Source organism: Plodia interpunctella, chromosome 27, assembly GCF_027563975.2.
Source record: "Plodia interpunctella isolate USDA-ARS_2022_Savannah chromosome 27, ilPloInte3.2, whole genome shotgun sequence".
Lineage (NCBI taxonomy): Eukaryota > Metazoa > Arthropoda > Insecta > Lepidoptera > Pyralidae > Plodia > Plodia interpunctella.
The window spans coordinates 3,389,902-3,416,006 of record NC_071320.1 but is presented as its reverse complement, the minus strand read 5'-3'; the positions used below and the strand labels follow the sequence as shown (position 1 = coordinate 3,416,006).

General features: G+C 34.3%; 1 protein-coding gene across 2 annotated transcripts; it reads right to left on the bottom strand.

The window, feature by feature from the left end:
- Nucleotides 1-1,345: 1,345 nt before the first annotated feature.
- CycT (Cyclin T) lies at nt 1,346-25,956 on the bottom strand. 2 transcript variants are annotated; one of them, XM_053765432.1, is made up of 10 exons: nt 25,808-25,956; nt 21,376-21,493; nt 20,973-21,080; nt 20,507-20,615; nt 17,161-17,297; nt 16,141-16,297; nt 15,185-15,292; nt 14,353-14,533; nt 12,613-13,888; nt 1,346-8,210 (listed from the first exon to the last, which is right to left on the bottom strand). In XM_053765432.1, the coding sequence occupies exons 1-10, from the start codon at nt 25,954-25,956 to the stop codon at nt 8,175-8,177; spliced, it is 2,379 nt and encodes a 792-aa protein (XP_053621407.1). In that variant the 3' UTR covers nt 1,346-8,174. The 2 variants fall into 2 exon arrangements, with proteins under 2 accessions (XP_053621407.1, XP_053621405.1); XM_053765430.1 differs by lacking the exon at nt 1,346-8,210 and having other exon boundaries at nt 8,305-13,888.
- Nucleotides 25,957-26,105: the final 149 nt, after the last annotated feature.

The following is a 26,105-nucleotide window of genomic DNA, read 5'->3' as shown; positions in this document are numbered from 1 at the left end:
ACCATGTGTAGATAGTTTAAAAAAATGTGATTTACATATATAAAAGATGTGGATTGCCTGCAGTCATTATTTAATGTCCTTCACATTGTTTGTCACAAAATCAAATTGTTTTAGTGCTTTGTTTATGTACCCGACAATAATTTTAATTCTTTGGCATTACATTTAAAAAAATATATGTGCAAGACAATCCGCCATCTGCATAAACTATGTTGAAATGTAGTTTCTTTTTCGGGATTAGATTCAAAACTTTCTCCGTTCACTTCTAATTAGATATTTTGCAGAAAAAAATGAAAAAAAATGTTTAAAAATATCGTGATTATGTATTTTAATGTAACTAAATCGATACCGTGCGTTCTCCCATAAAGTTTCTCAATACATTATAAGAAAATTGATGAAATTTTATGAGGGAAACCACGGGGCAAGCTATGCGATATATCGAGTCGTGTTTACGCAATGTCCTGTTGTTTCAAGGTTTAAAAAATTCAGTGAGCTTTTTTCATACAAACCTTATGGGTTTTTATGAAAAATAACTCGCAACAAAAAAATGTAACGGTTTTAACTATGTCTATACATATATAATTAGTAAGTATCATATACTGTACAAAAAGGCTGCAAATTTGGGAAAAAAATGTAAAAAAAATTGGCCTCATTTTTTTTGGGGCCGTTAACATACGCTTAGTAAGATGGTTAGGAACAAGTGTACCTCATAAGTTTCTGATTTCTAGTTTAGGCAATGTCGAGTTTTTGACCGAACTGACGCAGAGTAATTTTTTTTCTATGCTATCTGTCGGTCTCATTGATAATACGATGCAGCACCTTTTTTCTTGTAAATATTACTTTTTTACCCCTTAGTTTTTATTATGGCGGCGTCAAACCACGCTTGAATAACGTTTCGTGAGGTCGGTCAAAAACCCCGCCAAGTATGAAATAAAAAATTGCTGTAAATTGTTTGTAAAATAGTCATGTTCAGAATTTCAAGTGTAGTTTTGTTGATATTTTTTTTTCAACTAAATTGCTGAATAAAGCGACGATTCTGTTTCATTTGTTTGTTTTATTTCTTATTAGTGCCCTGTCCCGACCTAGTACTTTAATGGTTGTTTTGTAACAACAAAAGGTTATCGAGAAGTGATAACATTTTCGACACATTTTAAACTTTGGACGGCCAATTAACACTTATGTAATAATTTGAGGAAAAATATACATATTGTAATTGGCATTGAAAAGTTTAATAGATATAAAATTAGTACACCGAATTTATTTTGAATACTCCTGTTTTATGAAGCTTAGTAGGGATCAAGATGGGGAAGGAGTAAGGATCTATACTAGGATTAAAATAAAAGTATACTTTTCAGAAAGAATGCTTTATTTCAATTAAAACTATATTTACAAAATCATTCGGGCACTCCCCTGTTTTTGTAAGAAAATAAACATACCATCTTTGGAAAACGTATAGAGCAACATATTGTGTTAATGCCGGCTATACACTATCACCAGTCTAATTCGGCATACATTGCGGTAAATAAAACCCTCATACAAGCTACGCAATGTTCATTCATTCTCGTCGGTAATGTATAGCCGGCACAAGGTTGATGCACATCGCTTTTGTATGGAATAATGGATGGCGGCGTAGTCAAGTGCCTTACAATTTCATACATAAAAGGCGCATGCGGATTTCGTAGTCTATGTGCACCGGCCTTTATGTTAGCTAAATAGGTACATTGTATGAAAAATGCATGGATTTAGTAAGTACTTCCGGAGTACCTAAGTACTAATTCCATGGAAAAATGCCACTTTGTGTAGACGATTTATTGCAAAAATTTACCAGCTGGACAAGTGCATTTTTTTAATAATATTGCCAAGCTGTTCATATCATTTTTTAATGGTAGGTACCTAGGTAAACTCGTAATAATATCTACGTCAATAAAATATTGTTAGGTCTCGGCCCCACTACTCCGACATCCTTGTTGCGTTAACGCCCGGATCATCAGTAATTTAGTCATTGGGACGACGGAGCAATGGGGCCGGGTCTTTTCAGGCGCATTAAATGGTAGTATTTATGATTGTATGACATGCACCTGTAAGTTTAATGTCATGCGGATTTTTTAAATTGTTATATTCCGTGTCAATCTCAACCTTGACGTTGGCAATATCAACGTTTTGGCGAACGATGGAGCCATGAAATAAAAAAAAAACCCTATTTTTTCGTTTTGCAGTATGCAGTGGTTGCTGATCTATATCACATAAAACCAATTAATGGTAATTATGAATTTATTTACAATATTCTACCTACTTTTATTTATTTAGATACATTGATGGACTCCAACAGAATTGTGAAAAAAATAAATTATATAGCACAATTTCAAATTAAGAAAGTTATTAGAAAACCGTCAATATCCAAAAATGTGGAACAAGAGCTATATAATCGGTATCAATACGTGAACATTACGGTTTATTTTTAAATTTTTACTAAAAAAATTATAATAATCAAGGAAAGACAAACAAAAAATTCTACGGTTCGGTACATATATTTTGCATGAATTGATTTATTTCACGAAGTCTTGTAGAAAGAAGAAAATTTTTTTGTCTCTTCAAACGAAACAAATTTATTTTAAATCGATGACAAGTCCGTGCAAGTTGATTCTTCTACCTATATGCAATGCCTATATGATTTTGATAAAGATTGATATTTAGTATAGGTACATTTTATTATGGACAACATATAAGCTAAAGTATATTGGAGCTAAAATTTGACATTTCATTATTATTACTCGCTTTTGGAAAGCGATTTTTAATCCAATTAGAATGATGTCCATTTTGCCTTGAGCCGAAGTGCTTTCATATAGTATCACTTGGCAAGTAATGTGTATTTTCTGTTTTTAAATATTAACAGTAAAATGGAGCAGGTTTTGGAGAAAAGATACTGTGTGTGATAAGCACAGGTATAAGAACATTACATTGATTTAAAATTAAAGTTATATTCCTAATCGTAGACAAAGACAACTATAAACTACGTCATGTCTTTCGTCTCGCTCAGAAATACACGAGAAGGAACAGGACAGCGGTAATATCTTTTGTCATTCATCGCGTGCTCGGCTTTACAACGCTAATCTTGCAGTATTGTATGATATAAGCTGGAACATGTATGAAAATTTCCTATCTCATTTTGATCGCTGTCTTTAGTTTTAATATCTTTGTTACTAACCAAGTTTAATGACTTGCAAATTGGGGGAAAATAAAATGAAATTCTCATTCGTTTTGTAATTTATTGACTGACATTGCGAATTACTGATATTTCAATATGTCATAACAATTTAAAAGTACTATACGCACCGTGACCTACACATTCATTGATTCGGCTAACATATTAATATTTCAACACAATTCATACTAGAAAATCGAAAAACTTCATATAATAACTTTGACTCACAGTCTTATCCCGTTATTTATAAAAGAAAGATAAAGCATATTTTATGTTAAAACATATTTCATCACTATCGCCCTTTATAATATTTGAAATTGACAGAAAGAGACAAAACATACTTTACCTTAAAGTAGGCTTTAACTTATTTCACTTCAGGGCTTAAGAATAAAAAACAAATTAGCTGAGTTCTCTTGGCTGGCAACACTGAGCGTTTATCAACCAACATACCATTGGATGGGGTATTGCAATGGCAAATAAATTTAGTTGGTTAAAAATCCGATTTTTACTCTGTATAGACGCAAAAAAAATTAACTGCAATTTCTATACATCTTATAACTTTAACAATGAATATGCGGTACATAAATAGGGTTATAATAAAAAGAAAAGTTAGCGCTCAATCGTAACGTATACATATATACAACATTGTCTTGAATACAACCGTTTCAAGCACAGAGTCCATTTTTTTTTATTATATCACATACTTTTTCATTAAGAAACGTGGCCGAATTTCTTACAGCATTAATATATATTACAGGTAATAAAAACACGGCAATGGAGATTTTATAAACGGCTCGTAATGATCTCGAATTACCGTTTTTGAGGTTAGGTGCGGTAACCTGTAGATGTTCCCACGTAATGCAAACTTAAATAATAACCGTCAATTGCACCTGTCAATTTTGACAGTTGGCAAGCCAATCAAAAATTAGGACTAAATGTGGACTCTCTTATGATTGGTTGTAGTCAAATGTCAAAATTGACAAGTATCATCTCATGCGCGCTGGTGTTTTGATTATTTTTTTAATTGTGAGACGGTATCAAATTGATCTATTGTTTTTATTTTACAGTACTATATCCTATAAAGAAATTAACAGTTTTTGTTTTTATAACAAATACTTATATTTAGTTAAAATTAAATTCCTAATTACGCGACGAAGTATCTTAATCTTTTTCTATTCAGTTTTTTTTTATTGATTACCGATAATCATTTCACGCAAGGTAATCTATCTCATTCGAACTATTTTTTTTTAAACAAATGCGTTCATTTTACTAATCAAGTGAAGAAAATAAACGCGACCCTATTTTTAAAAATTAAATCATTTGTTCTTTACAATCACAAGTCTTCATTCATTTCATTATTATTTACTATTTGTCATATAAATAAGGCTAGAACATGTTTTAGTAAAAAATATCTTACATATAGGAGTGATTTAGTCGACTAAAATATATATCAGATTCCACACATAGTTTATAGAGTAGAAAGTATAAAAATAGTTAATATTTCTCGGTTTATGTGTTTATATATCGTTTAGTCGGACTAACTGACTACTGGTTTGGATTGGAACTAAAATTAAAACCAGTGACCTTTATAGAGGACCCGGAATACCACGGTTTTTCGTCTTTTTTATGGTCGTAACACTACTATTACACTATTTTTACAATATGACGGCAGCAACACCACAATGCATTTAGATGCAATCTGCCTATATGCACGATTACCGAATGTGTTGTGTACAATCGTTATTAGAATTTCAGAATTAACACAGATTCACAGATGTGCAGATTCATTTAAATTAGTATTACAGAACTTAAATTAAGTTCTGTAATTGTACCTTTTTAAAATAAAATATATATTTTTTAATAGTCAAGTCATAACCGTAATATTGTTTTCTTTTTTTATAGGCACATAAAGATGATACCGTGGTGTGACGGGCCCACCATGCTTCCACTCGAGACTGGCCAGAAATAGAAAAATACCATAAGAATCTAAGCCAGCCCGTAAAAAACAAAATTAAAACTAATATTAAAATCTCACCATTAATATACATTACCAAAACCAACAAAAATCGGAAACGACATTTTTAATTTTTTTTAAAGTAATTTACACATTTTTTTAACAGCGTCTCTTCCGATTTTCTGGCTTTGTACGACTTAAATATAATATTTAACAGTAATATACTGATTGGTTAAACATGAAAAGCTATGCACGGTGCCCGCTATACATGGATTATATATAGTGGCAAAAAATATATTACTATTATATATCATAACAATATTATATACGGCTAACAAAATTAAATGAAACTATTTTAAGAGCAATTTCTGTTTTTAAGACATTTTTTTATATAAAAATGTGTATTTAGCTTTTGATGGATAGTCGTGAGTTTTTCCTCTATTATGATTGAGGTTCGCGATGGCTGAGCCATACGTCAACTCGTGCAATTGCCAGAGAAGTGGTCGAATCGATTCTCATTTATTTTATTTGGTTAATCGTCTTTATATATGTATATTTTACCAGAGTACTCTATCTACCTTATGTTACTAGAAAAGAAATATAATAATGGCAACCCCTCTGGCACGAGAGGGACCAACACTGTTTAAATGTTTCTTCTCAGCAGTGGTCGTTCCGCACTTGATCACAATCGTAATATGTTTAAGTATACCTTTTGACCATGTACTTTATTGTGTACTTACATTGTTATATTACTGATAAAAAATATACATAAATTTATATTTATAAAATGGTAAGCCCTTCTGGCATAATAGGGACCAACACTGTTTGAATGAGTTTCTTTCGGCATTTCTTCTCAGCAGTGGTCGTTCCGAAATGCTAGTATTATATTACTAATATTTCAATTTCAGAAAAATACTAATATTTTAAACATATAATTTAAAATTTGACGTGAAATAGTGCCTGTGAACGTACTGGATAAATACGAGTTGTTGGCTCAAGGTTACAAATAACCTAAAAGTCCAGTAATAAACAAAGCATATTTATTTTTTAGTGAATTTGCCCCCAAAACAGTTTGGTTCATTTTCGTTAGTATTACCATAAAGCACAAGGTTTTCGGCGTCAATGGCCGTGTTTAGTAAACCTGCGTCCCGCACCTTCCCTCTCTTTCTCACATTGTTTACGGAACGATTTTGGCTCACACACTAAATGTACCTAATATATATTTGAATTCATAACTTTCATTTACACTGATTGTACAAAAATTATACGTGGATCTGAATTTTTTATCGCGTCCTCTATATTCTACGTATCGATTAACAAAATGTTAGTAAACGTTTTCTCTCATCTATGTTTAGTAATTCAGTTTCATATACTCAGTACTTAAGTTCAGTCTCGAAGCATCTATTTACATATAATTGAGGAATATATTTTTTTATTGCTATGTTGTATGATTCCCATTTTCTTTAAATTATATTTTTATGAATACAGGTATACTGGTATCTAACGCATAATCTTCCAAAGGCGCATAAGGTACATAGAGAGTAACATCATTTGTTCTACGACTTTTGTCTAAACGTAATAAATACAAAAATGTCCTTTTTTTTAGTATTAATGTCGCTTCTATAAAACGTTAACTCTATATTCGATTCCGCTACATTACGATAATGTAATGTCTCGTGTTGCTTGGCTATTACATAGATTAAAGATGTGTAGAATCGCAAATTAGATTGCATTTTTTTTATATGAAAAAAAAAAAAAACTACGAATCACGAAAAGTCGTAGAATAAAAGTTGCTTGTTTTGATGTACCCAAGTAATCTTTAGGAGGTTTTGCGTTTGATACCAGTAACGCTGTTATTAGGTTGCCTATATAATGAGTTATTCGTTTAAGGCCCTTGCCTGTGGTTCCTCTGTTATAGAAGTATGTATAATATCGAAGGAATCCTATGCTAACTTTCGTATTTCTAATCAAGAATTTATACAGGCAAAGTTTTTTAGAAGTGATTATATAATATTTATTGCACAAAATTTCGTATTTTAGAATATTAAGATCAACTGATAATATAAAAAGAGTATTTTGACCTTTATACGCTTGAAAATTACTATTTTGTTAACAATTAGTGTACTGAAAACAACAAAAAACCTATAATAGAAATATATATGCAATTTACTGTCATTGGTTTAATCTATCGGGTATTTATCTTAAGTGAGTGAACTGATCTTAACTTTAAGATAATCGAAAGAGACAGAAATATAAAGGTCAATGTCCGCTTCCCACGCGTCAATCTAAATTTAGTATACTCCACTAATGTGCAAGCGAATAATCGTGATTTATCGTATTTTTAACGAATAATAATATTTACAGTTTTTTTTTATTATCTTAATCTAATCACATCCAAACAGAGCCAAAATCTTCCGTTCGCTATACAAGTCGCACCACACATCGACTCAATATTATACATATTGCTATATTTAAGTCACATGGGGAACTAACTCCAGACAATTTTTTATATTTTTGTTACATTTTTTTTTATGGCCTTGCTGTTTTTGCAAGAACGTAATTAGTTCCATGCATGTAACGTTTACGGTTAAAAATTGCCAGCGTTAGTTACAAACCATATATAAATAATAATAAAAAAAAGAGTATTCCAACTTGAAGTAGTTATTCCATCTTGAAAATTTACAAAACGATAAAAACGGCCAAAAACTTGAGTCATTTTACGAAATAAATATCCTCTATCCCCTTGCCGTCTTTATCTCGCTTCGCTAGGCTAGAAAGAGACAGCAAGATAGTTGAACACTTGTCGTAAAATACTCAAAATCCGACCGATTTTTTTAAATTTACTTTTGTAACCACTTCAAGAGAAAATATCACTCCACACGTTTACTTTCATCGATGTGCGCACGAGAGACGATCAACAGGAGAAAAAAAAAGGAAAAAAAAACCGATACACTACGCTAGTGAGGTCCGAAAGTTGTCAGGAACGTCGACACACGAGGCGCTGTGGGCGTGGCAGTGACGTCACTTGCACGCATGCCCGTTCCCCGTAGGCTCGACCTGTAATTGAACGAGCTACTTAGCGCAAGCCGTGTGTCGCCGTTCCTATGAGGCTATTATGGGGTATTCTGCCAAAGCGCTTTATAGATTCATATTTTTTTTTTTACTTTTTTTTTAATGCCGGTATTGTAAAGTTGTAACAAAGGTTGTTCGTTAAATTTTGTCTTTTAGGCAACAGCTTTTCAATCGGGCATTTGAAATTTTACGTGATTATCAACAATATGAACAATTTTATGTGTCTAATGAAAAAATCTACATTGTGTGTTAAGATTTTGACATTACTCGCAGAGGAAACCTCGTTGATACTGACAAAGAATCCGTTTAAATTCCACACGATGTTAAAATTACGCTGTTGCTCAAAGAATCAAACTTTTATATTACAGAATATGTATCTATGAAGCGACAATTATATAGAATACCGGTCGGATCGAATCGATAGTCGAATTGCTATCCGCGAAGCATTCCCACCCGCCACCAGGGTTTTATCAAGCGGAAGACCCAGCAGAAATATAGTGCATTTTTAAACCATTCCAAAAGTGGAATTGGAAAATTTGGAGTTATTTTTAGAATAGTTTTGAGCCCCACAGGTCACGATATACACAGCTGCGCACAAGCTAATATTTAGCTGTTACATTTAAGAATATTTGTATCAATGAATAAAACTTGCGCTCACGTCGACTGAACCACTAGAAACGAATAAATATGAAAATGTTTACATGTAAAAATAATCGACAGTTTTTAAGCGTGCATACTTAAAAACGACCAATCATTAGTTACGATTAGAATATTTATTATTTTTTAATATTGAATCATCGAAATACGATGTATAATATGCATTTTCAATATTTTATTCGATTCGATTGGGATTAGAGACGTAGCACACAAAGGCAAAATAATAAAAAACAAATATCACTCCGTTACTTGTATTGGGAGTTTTTAAATTATAATGAAAACACCAAAAACAGGAATCACAAAGCAAACTTAGATATAACAGCCAAATAAAAAAGTGTGTAAGTATAAAACAGTGCAATTAAAAAAAAAATCAAAAGTGTAAAAAAATGTGTCAAAAAGCAAAAATTTACATGCCTTAAAATTAAGCCCATCGGAAAAAATTACAAGTTTGTACTACTTATAACCTAAAAACTTTCAATTTTTTTAAAATTGAAACTAAAAAAAAAATAAATGCATGTATTTTTTTTGTCTGTTTGATTGAGACTTTCTAGACTTATTTTTTTTTTGTTTTTAACTTCATATTGTAAAGTTTAAGGGTATAAAATATTGCGTGATTTGAATAGAAACTCGTAATTTTTTTGAATGGGCATTTATTACATTAATTATACACATTTTACGGGGAACAGTTTTCTGGCATTTTTCAATGACCATAAATATGATATGCTCCATAATATATTTAATTCAATTTTAAACTTATTAAAAATATTATAGAACATGTATACATATGAATATGTAATTCAATTCAATTATAACTAATCAACACAACCGATTTTAATATTATTTATTATGGATTTTCTATATATTATAGAATGAAAAATATATTAATATAAAGAATAGTTATTAAGAATATTAGAACACGAGTCGATCTATACGTTTTTCAGTCTGAAAATAGTACTGTTAAATAAAATGAAGGAACGAAAACAATAGAATAATTAAATTATAATCAATATGAATCGAAAACTTTTTTCATTGATAACTTTAATTTTAAATTCAATATTCTTACAAATGTACTAACATAAAGACAAACGCGAAATCAGTTTCGTCATAATCTCATACTTAAGTTTTCTAAAACTACATAAAAATGGTACTTATTATTATGTATGACACATCTTACACAATACATTACTTGCTAATATATAATGTTAAACAGTCGCAAGTCTATTTAAATTTATGTCGTTTAAAACATATAAGTGATAATGTATTAGGAATTTTAATATTATTGGATTATTAAAATTATTAGGGCAATGGGAATAATTTAAAATATTTCGATTAATTTAAAAATATATATCTATGTATTTTAAAATAAATAAAATAGTTGTTTATATTGCGTAAGATGTCGTCAGAATTTGCAGAAAATCTATGTACTTACTAAAACCGATAACGTATAAAAAATAAAGCATTTAAGTACACTTCTAGAAAATATGTCAAAGAGAAACTACTTATAAATAAACTTTTTTTTCATTTTTTATTTAAATGGTAACATTAATGGCACCAGTGTGACACATCTCATTTATTATTTACAAAATTTTACAAAGTACAAATTTTCATTTGTATTTATCTTTTTTTTTTAAATCGACGTCAATCTATAACATTTAGAAGCTAACATTTTTTTACTTTATATAATTTTTAAACACTTATCAAAATATGTGTATATAAGTCCAATCTAATACTAGAGCTAGCTTTGAACTTTAAAAAGCTCTCAAAAAGGAACGATTTCCATAGACCCTGCATTTATATATTTTTTTTTACATATTTTGAGCAAGCCTTAACTACATACTGTACACTCGATACTATTGAAAAAATGCGTAACAATATATAATATTCTTACGAAGTTATATAGTTTTTTTATTATATATTTTAGATTTTAAAGCTGAAATGGTAATCTGTTTAAGTTATTTATATATATATATATGTGTAATATTCACGCGATTTTTATAATTATTCTTAAAAAGCGTTGACATAATAAATTTTATATTTAATGGAATGTCCTTATCTAGATCAAACAACGACATAGTCTTAATACTATATAACGACAATGTTTATATAAAATATAATATATCCGTATAATATATAGAATACGGTCGTATAGTATAATATACTTTTAAAAACACTACAGTAAATATGAGTTGTAAGATAATAAGAGAGCGTATAAAATACAATTAAATGTAAATATTTTCGCAGTAAAAATGCTTTTTTATCCCCATTTGACCTTCGCCTATATGAATCACTATTTATATTAAAAAAATACGACATTTTAGTGATGCATGCAGTATTTGTAGATATTTTGTATAGTATATATATAAATTAAATTGATATAGCAAGTTACCTAGACCTCAATAATATACGACAATAGAAAATTGCTTTATATGTGTGATAAATTTTAAAATAATGATGACACGTTATTATTGTGATGTTTTAAATGTTGAAATTAAAAAAAAACTTGTGATATTTATTAAGTCCCTTTTTATATGTCTTCATGTGACTTAAAAAAACTGTATGTCTGTATGGGAGCGAAAAAACAAGTATAAATATAGTTAATAAATAGTAGGACAGCTTGATAGAAAATTATGAAAAAAGAATAGTAATCGAAATTATTTGCGACACATGTAATGATTTGGACATTTTTTAATTTTCAACCAGTTGTATATTTTATTTAAGAGTTTTAGTGGTAAATCGACAATTATGAGAAAAGTATATTATGCGAGAATTGTTTTTCTCTCGTAAATAATATAATCTATGCGATGTAATGTTAAAAAATGTATAAATTTGCGACTTCAAAAGTCTAACACGTCATATATATTTCTAAATGAGAAAAAATATGTCTATAATACTAGAAAAACATATGTTGTTAAATAACTACAATGATATATAAAGGACTGAGCACATACATATTACAGGTGTTTCGTACTTGACACAAAATGATAATACGAAAAGTGGCAAATGACATTTATACACATCTGATGTGTTCAAGCCTTTATTATATAAAAGCCTATATAAAATTTGTTTAATCTAACTACTCACGAATGTTAACTTTCGTAGTTAACACATGCATGAAAAATATGTTGATATTCAAACAATATAGGTACCGAACGACCTTCAGAATTTTATAGTGTTTTTTTTTAACCCCGTTAAAGATTTTGGCAAACATGTTTTTTGTTTTTTTCATGACATGAAAATTTAAATATTTGAAATGAACCTGATGAAAAAACGTATAAAATAATTTTTATGTATGTAATTTCAGTATGTTTTAAAATACATACATGTATATTATCTGCTTTGCGTGTGTATCGACTTTCTATTACAACTGAATTTTTTCAATAAATAATCTGTCATTATTTACCAAATAATTTTGTTCTTTTTATAATATTACTATGAATTAATTGCTTTGCTTGCATTATAAAAAAATCTCATGTACTGCCATTTTAAAGCTATAAAACTCGTCTAAAAAACTCTAAAGATCGTTTCACTCAGGCGGGGGTGGCGGTACCGGGGGCGGAGGCATATTGGGCAGGGGGGGTTGCGTCGGCTGGGGGGGTTGGGGAGGCGCCATCCGCGGAGGGGGGAACATATGCTGGTAGAAGTACCCCCCGTCCATCATGCCGAAATACATAGGGGGGGGTTGGACCATGTAGTACGGCAGGGGGGGCGGACGCCAGGGAGGATTGCCTACCTTAGGGGGCGCTCCGTTGTGCCTCGCCATCTTGGGCGGGGGCGCCGGCGCCGGCGCAGGCTGGCTCCTTTTCCTCGATGTCTCCAAAACTTCTTTGGATATCTTGATTTTAAGTCCCGTTTGCGGCGGCGGCGGCGGCGCCGCCAACCTATCTTTAGGTATTTTTATCTTCAGTCCAGGTGACGATCCTAATTTATCCCTGGGAATAGTTATCTTCAAAGGCCCGTCTATTGTCTCTTGCGGAACCGCAGGCGGCGGCGATTCTTTCTTTTTATCTTTTTTATGTTTCTTACGCTCCTCTTTCGACTTGTCGCGATCTTTGTGTTTGTGTTTGTCCTTTTTCTTCTTCTCTTTCTTGTGTTTGTGTTCGCTGGCCTCTGTCGGTTGGGGGGGTGGTTCTGCGGGCTGTAGTGGGGGGGGTTCCGGTTCCTTTTTGATTTCTATTTGCGGAGATTTCTTTTCCGTCGCGACTGTGATAGGCGCGGGTTTCGCTAAGCTTTCCTTCAATAGATTGGACACAAGAGTGGGATCCGTTTCGATACCATTCAACGACCGAGGTTCCGTCTTTGTTTCCGTCTTAATTTCAGTTTTTATTCGTTCAGGCTGTTTGTATTCTTTCGTTCTGATCGCGGAGCCTCTTTGCGAATCTCTCAGTACATTTTCGTAGCCTGGAGTTTCCTCGATTTTCTTAACGACGGGAATCAATTCCGGTTCAGAATTGGACGGTATTCTCGGCCTAGGTTTTTGTGTTTGAATCTCTTGTTTGATTTGGACTTCCTTAGCGGGGGGGGATGAGAAGGGGGATAAGATTGCAGGGGGTTGCATTTCTCGGATAGCGAGCGACGGATCGGGTCGTTTTCTCGGGCTCGGGGGTCTTTCCGGTGGGGGGTTTTGGGGGGGCATTTGTGGGTTGGGGGGTCGCAGTTGTTCTTTGGGCCGGACGGGTGGGGGATTGGGATTGGGCCGCCTCGGGGCTGTGGCGGCCGCGAGGGGTGTCGTAGCGTTTTCCGGTGAGAACAAGGATGGGGGTCGAGTTCTTTGTATTTCCGGGGGTTGGCTTGGGGGTTGAGTTTGTTGTTGGGGTTGTATTGTTGAGGAGGGACCTGGGACGGGTCTGTGCCGGTGTTCGTTGGGCTTGTGGTCATGGGGTTTGTGGTGGGGGGGCTTGGCATGGTGGGGCCAGGGCTGGTGAGGCTTATGGTGGTGCGAGGGCGGCCGGGGGTGAGGGGGAGGGGGTTGGTTTGGTTGTCCGGGGCGGGGCGGCGGTTGGCCGGGCCTGTAACAATTGAAATGTTGTCAATATTACTCACATTGTTTTAAAGTAGCTATTTAAATTTTGAAGATTCGGCTGAAAATTGGCGGACTGACGTCAACCCGTTTTCGGGAATGCTGTTGTTGCCTGACATCCGTCAAGGCTTTTCAGTTATTATTAGCCTCGTACAACATCCTCGGGAGGTTGTCTATCCACTGGTTCTTTTCCAGAACGGGAATCACACGCCAACATACATGTGTTCATTACTAATATTTTTAATAAAATTGCGTATATTTTAATAAACATAAATTTTTTACATACTATATATTAGTACTTCTATTACACATATACATTTATATTAGGTATTCCTTTTTGATATTTTTAAACCAAAACTGTTTAGCAATGTACCCACAATGTACCAAAGTTATGAAAAAGTAGAACTTTGACACAAGCATATGCTTACTTAAAGGGTTTTATTTATCTTTTACCTCGGCTGCTGCATCTGTCTCTGTCTCTCTCTTTCTTCCCTCCGCTCCCGTTCTTCCCTCTCCCTCTTCTCCCTATACAGATTGTAGTCAATCTTCTGGGGCTGTTGAGCGGTGGGTTGTGCTGCTGTTGCGGGGACATACCCGCCAGGGACGGGCTGGCGACGTCGTTCGCGTTCATATTCTATGAAAAAAGATTTCATTTATAACAAGAACGTTAAATCGAAGCATTTTAAGCTAGTTACGCTGAGGGTGGGTTACGATCGAGGCATATACACTAAATAGCTTTTGCCCACAACTTCTTGAGTAAAAATCCGATTCCCACGGGAATTTCAGGAAATCCCTTCTTAGTGATCCCCTACACTGTCCTAGGTATGAAGGTAGGCTGAAATTTGGTGTGTAGATTACACACCAAATTTCAGCTTTCTACGCCCAGTAGTTTCGGCTGTGCGTTGTCTGTCAGTCAGACACTCGGTAACGCAAGAGTTTTGTATACATAGATTTCCACTTTCGATTGTACACGACCTCGTGGGTCATGGTCATCACGCAGGTCAAAAATGGAAAATGATCTTTCGCTTTCCTCACTCCTTTGTCTCCACTTCGCACGGTCGTCGGCATCCCTAGTTGTCAGACCATTGTCACACATATCATCCTTGACAACATCAAGCCAGCACTTCTTGGGTTTGCCTTCTGCCAGAACCAGGCGAGAGCGGCATATAGCCAGAAATTTGTTTCTTCGTAATTCGCCTTGCGAAAGTATTGTCAACTCCGTTTTTTGACGCTCGAGCAATCGGCCACGCTCCACTGCCGTATAAAAGAATAGAATTGTACTCACCCTTATCAAAGGACTTGTCGAACTCATCAGAGTTTGGCGGCATGGGGTGTTTCTTGTCCATGGAGTTCGATGACCCCGGGTGCGGCGTGCCAGAGTGTGGCGACCCACCTGTTATTACATAATATTAAAAATATAATTTACAAATATATCTTTATACTAGTTATTCGCCGCGAACTTAAGACCTCGCAAACACAATAAATTTTTAATGAGTTTTTACAAAATTGTGAATATTTCAATAACGATTTAACCGATTTTGATGCCCAACGAACTTAAAAATTCCATTGACAGATCCTACATACCTTTTAAATTTCATCAAAATCATACCCACGATTCTAAAGTTATCGCGTTACAAAGATACATAAAAAAATGTGTTTTGCCCCAAGTCGAATAGTAGACCTCGCTCGGTTCGCTCGCCTGGTCAACTAGGTTTGGCCCCCGGATTCGCCAGCGTTTATTTAGTGTTTTCACTATTTGTCTATATCTCGTTCTAAGCAACGTATCGCGATGAAACCTATACTAGATTTTAAGATAGGCAATCAGCTATATAAACGTGAAAACCGTATCAAATTCCATCCAGTAGTTTTTGCGTGATGACAGACCAAAAAGACCCCCATCATTATTTTACTTTCATATCTATATATATATAGATGAAAAAAATTGTTGTTATTTGATTTCTATTCTAATCCCACAATTGACATAAAGATCCGCTCAAAATGAAATCAATAGACGGTGAATCTGTTGCGCCGCTTCTTCACCTGCACTTGGAAGTCGCCGACTTCCAAGAAATAGTTTTAAGTATATTTTTGCTGTCAACAAATTCATTCATTTCAAAAATTCTTTCACCATTAGAAATGTACATCCTCTAGATTGCTATATGCTATATTTTATCTCAAAATTCCCAAGGGAGCGAAGCCCCGGGCAACATCTAGTCCTCTAATATTATCATCAGAACTGACCTGGCGTATTGGACATAGACATCATCTTCCTCTTAAGCCTGGACGGGCATTTCTCGAATATCTGCAGGAACTCTGCGGTGAGCTTCTCCAGCAGGTCGCTGGTCACGCTGCGGTCCACGTACGAGAACCAGTGGCGGCCCTCGTGTGATTGTGGTATCTGCAAACCGATTGGCTGTTACCTTGTTAATGGACGAGCGGTGACATTGAACATTATTGGTCCCAAATTATAAAGAAAAATTGATAAACAAAAAAGATTTAATAGTAAAAAGAGTTTAATTGTTAGACAAATTAAAAAACCCCCGACTTTCAATATTCATTTCGCTATAACTTTTGAACGGTTGAACTGATTTTCATGAAACATGGATAAGAACACTCGGGATAAAATTATCTATGACAATCTGTTCATCCGTTTGGGAGCTACGATGCCACAGACAGATAGACAGACACGTTAAACTTATAACACCCCTCTTTTTGCGTCGGGGGTTAATGAGTCGAATACAAAAGAGAACTAAGTTTTTAACGAAAATATCATTTTTGCCACAAGCTTTTACTATCGTCAAGAGATCTTATGGCACTTAACGACTGACAAAAACCGGTAAATGGTCGAAGAATTCCCTCGCTTAGAGCCGATCCGGGCTGCACCATCAGGTCATGCTTATAATAATAATGCATTGTCATGAAAACTGAAGCGACGTGGGAAGCTTCAATTCTGTAGAACTTGTGAAAAAAAACGAAAAATTGTTAAAAATGTCTATTCTATGAATGCTGTTGACTGTACATGTCATGTCATGTAAAAAAATACGCTACTATTGCCGCTAATTGTAAAGGATCGTGGGAGATCAGCATATGTACAGTCAACAGCACATCAACCTACCCAAATTCATTGCAAACTCGTCGTTATTACCGCGCCATAGAGTTTAATGCAGGGTAACTTGTCGTGCTGTTGACTGTACGAACTTAACGCATCTTACCGCACAGTTAGAGCACAAAGAGAGAGAGAGAGAGATAGAACTATCTTACCGCCCAGTTGCTCCATTTGGAAGCCAAATGTATACAAAAGCACGCGACCACCGTAGGCCGGTACTGCAGGCACATCGTAGTCAAGTGTAGACTGTTCGATGCCATAAAATATGAGGTCTGCGCCAGGTCTTTGGGTGCTGCGGACCAAAAAAAAAAACAGATTGAAAATCAGTTCTTTTTTCAAATAAATACTGACAAATATTTGAATGCTAACTATATTTTATAACATATACATATATACTGGGTGAAATGGTCCCATAATGGTCCAGTCTAGGACTGATCACCCGTCGCACAGGCGTCCCCAAATAGTAATAAAACATATACATATGTATACAAACCCTACTTCCCAAGGAGGGTTGACGTCAGTCAGGCGGCCGGTTGTAAAATCACAGACGAATGTTCAAAAATGTAATGTTATTTTTTCGCGCTTCGCGGCATCACAACCCCGAAAGAAATCGGGTATAATGAGATGAAAGAGATATAGATCCAAGAATACCATTTCCCATCTTGTCCTGACCGGGAATCGAACCCGGGACCTGCGTAGCTGTCCGCCATGATGGCCATTAGGCTATAGAGTAAGTCAAGTTTTTCAAGACTCATGTTACAGTTTCCTTAGTAGCGATGGTCCATTTGTTAATACATTTATAAACTGCATTTAAATGGACTGGACAATGGAAATGTATATCAAGTTAATAGACCTTTGAAGCCAAAAATTATATTAATTGGCAATATCTAAGAGATGTTATGATATTTTCCTGTTCAACTTTTTAATTTTGTTTTTGAATATATTGTACCTTATCTGTTGTACTAAAATTATAAAGGACAATTTGTATTGTAATGAATGCAGTGAAAAATTATTGGACCTATTTTGATGAAATTTGGCATAGATATAGACAAAAACTTCGAAAGTTGTCTAGGCACCTTTCATCGAAAAACGCTATAGTATATAAGGTGTTTTTTTTTATCTCGAAATTAGTATTGGCATACGGATAAAATAATTAAGGGGATCCGATTCTCATACAGTGGAATTCACGTTTGAATACATTCACGTTCGAATCATCGTCAATTTTATTTCGGAGATTACAAATTTAGATTTAAAATAGAAACTAATAAAAATTGGTAAATTAAGGTGGAAATGCGAGTTAAACTAGAAATAAAGACCGAGCTTTGTAAAACGATAAAATGGCGTAGTTCTATATATTTTTACGTAAAGTATTATATTTTTCAGAGTAAAGAATGTGTTCCAAAATTTTTTTGTTCATGGTTGTGTGTTAGTTTGCGTTCATATTTCTACAATTTAATTTTTTTTTAGTGTATTTGGCTGCGTTCATATTTCTACAATTTGAAGGAAATTCTCAATCAAAAATCTCACGAAAAATGACGATCCGAAAGTGATTTTTTTTTATTTATGTACTAGAGAATCAGACCCAAGTGCAAAACATTGAAAATATAAGACAAAAAAAAAGTATAAAATGTAGGGTTAAGTGCAATTTGACATTACTTATTTAAACAAAATGTGATATGATATTATGTCAATTAATTAATACGCGAACATTCGCTTATCATTAAATCGGTCAAAATCGACGTTTCAAAGTCGCTATGTGAGGCGTCTTTAGAGAAAATAGTTAATATTTCCATACAAAGACAAAGACAACTAGACTGTATGTAACCAACTAATCTATAATATTATTATAAAGAGGTAAGCGTTTGTGTGTTTGAGGCGGGGTAATTTCCGAAACTACCGAGCCGATTTCAAAAATTCTTTCACCATTGAAAAGGTACATTATCCAAGATGGCTATAGGATATTTATCTCAAAATTCCCACGGGAGCGAAGCCCCGGGCAACATCTAGTCTCATACCAAGTGGCAGAGTCCAGTTTGGGATATGACGACGGATAAAAGATGTAAGCGCTCTGTCTCGTTTCTTTACATGTATTTCCAATATGTATTATCTTTCTTATATGAGCGAAAAGGTATATAGCTTTCTCTGTCTATTAGGCCCGAAAAGTCGACCGATTTAATAACGAGTGTTAAATGTAAAAGATGCATAAAAAATTAACTTTTTTTTAAATCTGAAAATACATCGGAAATGATTGGTGAGTGAGTGGGTGACACACATATAGAGTAAAATATTAACATACCTTGAGCAGTCACAGAAAGTCATACATTGCCTGTGGATCGTTTCTTTTTTTTAACGGCTCCGTTCTATACGGCTTTGTGGCTTTGTTTTTTTTTTTTTCAGTTGGAGCAAAAGAATTGGCTAGCGACTTTTTGTTTCGACGTAGTAAGGTTGTAGGGTGTAATGAGGTTTCTAAAATAGGTGTCAGGCCGATTCACAGCCGAATAATAAAAATTTAAAGATTTATATTTTACACGGATCCTGGACTACGCGACGTCACAGCCGCGAAAGGGACACATAGCCTAGCCAGCTTATAGGCACCAAGTTTTCCCAATTAGTGTTGACATCAGACAGGCGGCCGGTCGTATAATCACAGCCGAATCGTCAAAATTTAAGGTTTATTTATTTACGCTGACACCGACCTTCGTGGCGTCATAGCCCAGAATGCGATCAAAACAAGCGAAGATTTTGAAAAGAGTGAGATGTTCGACCGCATTTTTGAGAATGTACTTTAAAAGCCTTATCTGTACTGATTTACGAGAACTAGGTGAAATCACTATCACATTGATAAACTATATACTTTCTAGAAGCATAATAATTTATTACTAGAAAAAGTTATTATTTATTGAAATATTATGTTATTCTAAACATTCCGCTAGACTTTACTCAAGGGTATGTAAAAAATATTTTTGACATAAGTTTTTTTACAGTAGTTTTCGATGATTATCTGTACTAACAGATTGATAAGGATATCTAGCACAACGAATGTCGCTGACAATGACATTTCAAAATTACTTTTGAGATTTCAAAATTAATTTTGATCACAGCGTCAAATACATGTTGTTATGTATTTGACAACGGAATGACAAATATACTTGACCCAGCAACCGTTATAGGAACAAATATGAAAAGTAATTTTCTTGACAAATTTACTTAACAGCAGCGACGCCCCTATATACAAGTATGTACTGTACTCAAGATGAGTAAAGATATATCATTGAACATGAATACACGACAAAAACCTAAGGAATAAACAGCCAAAGTTTAAACACTGGCCGAAAAAGCCGCTAGCCAAAAAAAAGAAAAAAAAACAAAAGACCACAAACAACCGCCGTATTTAAATTAAGAACGTGCCGCGCTTCGAAATCCAGGCGTTAATCGGTACCGCGTAGCTCACGTACGCACTGTACAGTTCCAATGGGACGCGGCAATGTACACTTGTCTCACCTTTGACAAGGTGACAGGTGCGTACAACGTGCGTGTGAGGGTGGTCGATCGCTACATCGAAACCTAAAGTTTGTAGTAGTACATTCTCGTTGAATACCAGGTCCTGCGCCTGGAACAATGCGAAATGTCAATTAATGAAAAAAGTTAACAAATCAATTTAACTTATTAACAGGGCAGATGTCAATTTTCTATTACGAAGATGGCTATTCTCCAACACTAGTCAATTCAGAATTCAGATACTTTTTTCTAATGTCAAAATCATAATAAAATTATGATTTTACATACATATACTTGTATGTGTTGTGACGTCACGGATTTTGAGTCAATAAGCATTTTTAATATACTTTAATGAGACCGAAAACATTGTAATTAATGAAACTTATCAATTAAAGGGACATTTAATTATTGTGTTTGGTTATTTAAATACCTATTTTTTATCCAGTCAAGTAGCCGATTAAGTACGTACCTGTTCAGTATACTGTTCGGGCTGTAGGGCATTCACACTCTCACCTCTGTGGAGGCAGACGTGTGCTACTTTTATAACATATTCTAATTTTCTGGGCTGCTCCTCCACCTAAAAAATAATAAAATAAAGATCTTTTGGCATTTAATGCCTGATAAACAACCAGTGTCCGTGGCTGTAAACGGTTAAGGGGTTCCCTCGTTTGGAGCCGATCAGAGCTGCAACATCAGGTCATGTGCATAATTAATGCACTGTCATAGAAACTGAAGCGACGTGGGAAATTTCAACTCTGTAGGTCAAACTGGAAGTAGGAGAAATATATAACTTGCAAGATTTGATTGCAGACAGACAACAGGACAGGTGGAACTAGATAAAAGCTTATAATAAAAATTACAAGACGGCGTACCTTCGCGGCAAGGAAGAGCGCGGCCGCGGCTATGGCGTTCCTGTGAAACTGTGTGAACGAGTGGAACGCGTAGAACCTGTGCATGTACACTATCGCAGTGTTGATACATAGCTGTGACCTGTGGGGGGCTGGTTAAGGAAGTATTTTTGATATAAAAAACAAAATGGGAATATGTGAGTGATAGCAATGCAGAATAATCACAGAACATGAGACATAGTTCCAAAAAAGGAAGATTAATCATAACAAATAATAAAAATTATGAAAACAACAAAAAAAAAAACACATAATCTGATCTACTGATGACAGTTCTAATGGTAATATTTAAAATTGTAATTTTGTTTCAATTAAAAACATTTTTTACATTTTATAAGTTCACAAACTAATTTACTTATTATTTAGAAATATGGTTGGCATTCTTAATTAAAATTGCACAATAGTTAACTCTAGTGTCACAGAATTAAGCCGTTAGAAGCCGTAAGAAGTTACAATTGTTTTGGATGGATATAATATGAATTGGTACTTAATATATGAAGTAACTATCTGCATCTATTAGAAAAAAATGTGTACAAAACAATACTACGAGGGCTTATTATTTAGTATGATTGGTCCCTACCAACACTCTTTAAATGAGTTTCTGCCAGCATTTCTTGTCAGCAGTGGTTATACTAAAATGCCAGTAGTTTGTAGCTTTTTGATAATTTCTATATCGTTTTAAAATTTAACAGAAAAGTGCCTGTGAATGTCTAATTTCTGAATAAATCCTTTGAATTTTAAACAATAAAACAACAATGAACCACCAAAACACAATAATGACAAAAACACTAATAACAAAAGCAAATACAGAAGTTAGTCACGATGCAAATAAAGAGGAAAACGCTTATAATGAACGCCATGAAATCGCCCGTATGAATCATGTTTCTGAGAATTTAGTCGTATGTTGATGAACCGTTACCGGCGCGCACGCAGTTTTCTTTTAGGTCGTTTTTTCTGCGAATTTCGCACGCATTCTTCGCGCATGTGCGACGTAAATAATTCTTTTTGAAGTACAAGCTATAATGTTACTTATACGTCATCTATTTCTTAAACCTAATTAAAAAGGTAAACAAAGCTGACATGCTTTATTGAAATATACAATACTAGTTACGCTCCGGGGCTTCGCTCCCGCTGGAATTTCGGAAAAAGTACCGTATGTGTTATTCCCAGTTATATTTTATACATGTACCAAATTTCAGAACAATCCGTCCAGTAGATAGAGTAACAAACATACTCATATACCTACATCCTCACAAACTTTCGCATTTATAATATTACGAGTATGGTAGGATTGAACTTTATTTAGTTTAGTCATCAACATAGGTACCAATGTATTTTTATTAAAATATACACTTATCAATAAATATCTTCACACATTACATATTTAGAGAGACATATGCTAATACAGAAACGTCGCCATGTTGTAAATTGATAAGCATGCGAAGGCCTAATTCCTGAATAAACATTAAAATCTTTGAAAATACTACAAATGCTCACAATTACTGCCTAAAATATGTTATATGTATAGATATAACATACTTTTTGGCAGTAACATTAGGCTAGTTATTTATTCATTAGGATTGAGGTTAAAATGTAGATTGGCAGGCCACCATGATGAGGAATTGGAAATAGAAATGGTCAGCAGTAGTAAATATCGAAGTGGAACCCCCACCTTTTAAGTGAAAAGCAATGAGGGTGACCTAGAAAGACAAGGTCAGATGATCTCAAAAAGGCTGCTGGCACATTATGGGTCAGATGGCAAGGATTTGGAGGAGGCCTGCATCATAAAGTTGTATATTATAGTAATAAGTTCATTTTGTAAATATTTCAGCAATTAAGGTTATTTAAATTGAAGCAGACAAACCAATCTTAGAGATTTCTATCATCCTAACAAATTTTTTTATCAATTCTTATCAGTACAATGACCCTGATATTTTAATGTCAGTGTTTTTAATAATCTTATCACTAATATTTAAATGTGACAATTTTGTTATTTTTAAATATGATCACAGATAATATCCTCAATATTTTCACATTTTAAAAATCATGTGATGAGAATAAAAACACTATGTTGTACCTAGTTTGTTGAAGACTACATCCAACATTTGAGATAGTTTATGCTGACTTGACAATGTCGTCGAACAGTTTGCCACAATTTGGCGTTCGTATTCCGTATACATTGCTGGTTTAGCATTGGGGTACATAAGAGCACTCATACTAACTATGCAATATTCAGACATCCGCGTCAGTATGTGTCTGAGTTCGGCGACAGTGTGGAGATAGCATAAAATTATTCAGGAAGTCCACTGCTGGACATTGACCTCTCCCATAGCCAGATGATCAATTTGTTTTTGTTGAATTTCAATATCTGGATTTTAAAATTAAATTATTTTCAAGAAAATCCCATACTTTCATTTAATCTATACTATTATTATAAAGAGTTAAGCATTAACATTACATTTTTGAGTTTGTATGTTTGAGGTGGGTAATCTGCGGGTAATCCAATAGGCTATATTTTATCTCAAAATTCCCACAGGAGCGAAGCCCTGGGCAACATATAGTCCTTACATATTATAAAAAAGAGGACTCACTGTTACATTTATCTGTCTGTATGAACACGATAAACGGAAAGCAGTCAGATAGTGTGGTATGGAGATAGTTGGAGAGCTGGAATGTCATATGGACTTTTTACCGCAGGCGGGACTCTGACAACAGCTAGTTTTTAATATAAGTTGATTAAGTGCATACACATCTAGTACTCTTAGAATACACATCTAGTATAGCAGATACAAATCCCAAAGCAAAACCTATCAATTGCACACAAATTGTAGGTCATGTCTCACAAAAAGTGAATCTAGGGCGTAGCATCATTTCCTAAGAAGGTCATGCAAGTGGTTTAACTGTGTTACTGTTTGCAAGTTCAAGAACTACCTACTGATTGTTGAATTAAATATGACCTTGACTGAATTTGAATCTGTAGTACCTACATAAATGTTTCACCTCTCTAAGAAATAAATAAAATTGAACTGTTTGTAATTGAAAAATAATCTACCTAATATCAAATATATTTCAAACCACGCAGAACCCTACTAATATTATAAATACAAACGTTTGTATGGTATATGTGCATGTTTGTTAATACCTATTTCATGCAAAATCTAGACTAGACGGATTGTTATGAAATTTGGTACATGGGTAGAATATAACCTGGAATATATTTCTTTGGCACAGTTGTGGCATCCATAGTTGTTAAGACCATTGGCAAGCATTTCATCACTTTTGAAATATTAAACTTTAATCTGATTTATGATCTTGAAGTTTGCTACAAAATTAGACTCTGGACTTAGAATGGAATTAGAATCCTATATGCGTATGCTAAAAAGTACATAATGATCATGTACTTTTTATATAAATAGTTACACAGGAATACAGATCAAAGTAAGCATTTTTTGAAGTTTTTGAACTAGTACAAGTGAGGGACTTCACAAAGTAACTAAAAAAAAAGGATGAGCAGGTATTTTTTACCTGCTGGCTTATGCCAAAATAAGTCTCAAAACTGTACATGTTTTGACAATAGCATTCCATACTGACCCTTCTCAAAAAACAACAATTGTCTATCAGCTTCATTGTTAGCATCATTTAGAGACATTGACATTATATTAAACTTGGCAGAATATTGTCAAAGATTTTGTTATCACATAGGTACCTATTCAATAGATAATTTTTAGTTAGTGTTATGACATTTGCTCCTACATTATCCTATGCTATAGATAGCACACATATATCGATTTGTATACTGACGTAATCAAGAAATATATAAACAGACGGACGCGCACGTGCATAGATAAGCTGCATACATTGTTTGTATGAGAGTACCAGGAATTCATAAATGTGAGGCGATAAATTCGCACGTCTCGAGCGAAATACGCAAAAGGCGGTTGAAAGTGGTAATTTTAGTCAGGTCGATCACCACATACAGACGGCCCTACGTCACGCGCAAGCGTCTTTCAGCTGTCGAGAGCAGTGACCTAAAAAAGCATGCCATCATGCCGACCATAACCTAAATTAATAGGCAAATCCATCCAAAACAATAAATTTTATGTTTATTACTAGATAATCTTGCATCTAAATGGGAAGACTACTTACAGATCGAGCGGGAAAACCCTGTTATCCAATCGAAAGTACACTCTGTGACGCTGTAGTTCCATCCATGTTTCATCATCTTTCTTCACGACTAACACTATCACTACACTCTTTTAATAGCTTCAGACTCATATCCACACATTTCAGCGTGCGTTTCATAGATAAACCAACACTTTTACTACGAGATTTACGCGTTTTGAACACATGACTCGACAAAAACATTGCACTTGAAATCACCATTGATTGAAAAGGATACACTTGAAGCCGCTGGCCCATATCCTGGATAAGATTTGCGGCCTGCTGCCTATATGCTAGCTCCTTATCTGCATCTAAACCGCATTTCTTGCTTGGAGAATTCACTAGTTGCTCTTTTGTAAAATACCATTTTTCTTGTCCTCCAGCCATTGAACGGATGTTGCAATGACTGCGCGCGGGGAAGCACGACGGAAAGCAGCGCTCCGTCTACGTGCGTGAGTGGGAAAGGGACAGCGCTATGACAGCGGCGACCGGATATAGACCACGTTAACATTTGAGATACTAAAAAACTAATATTT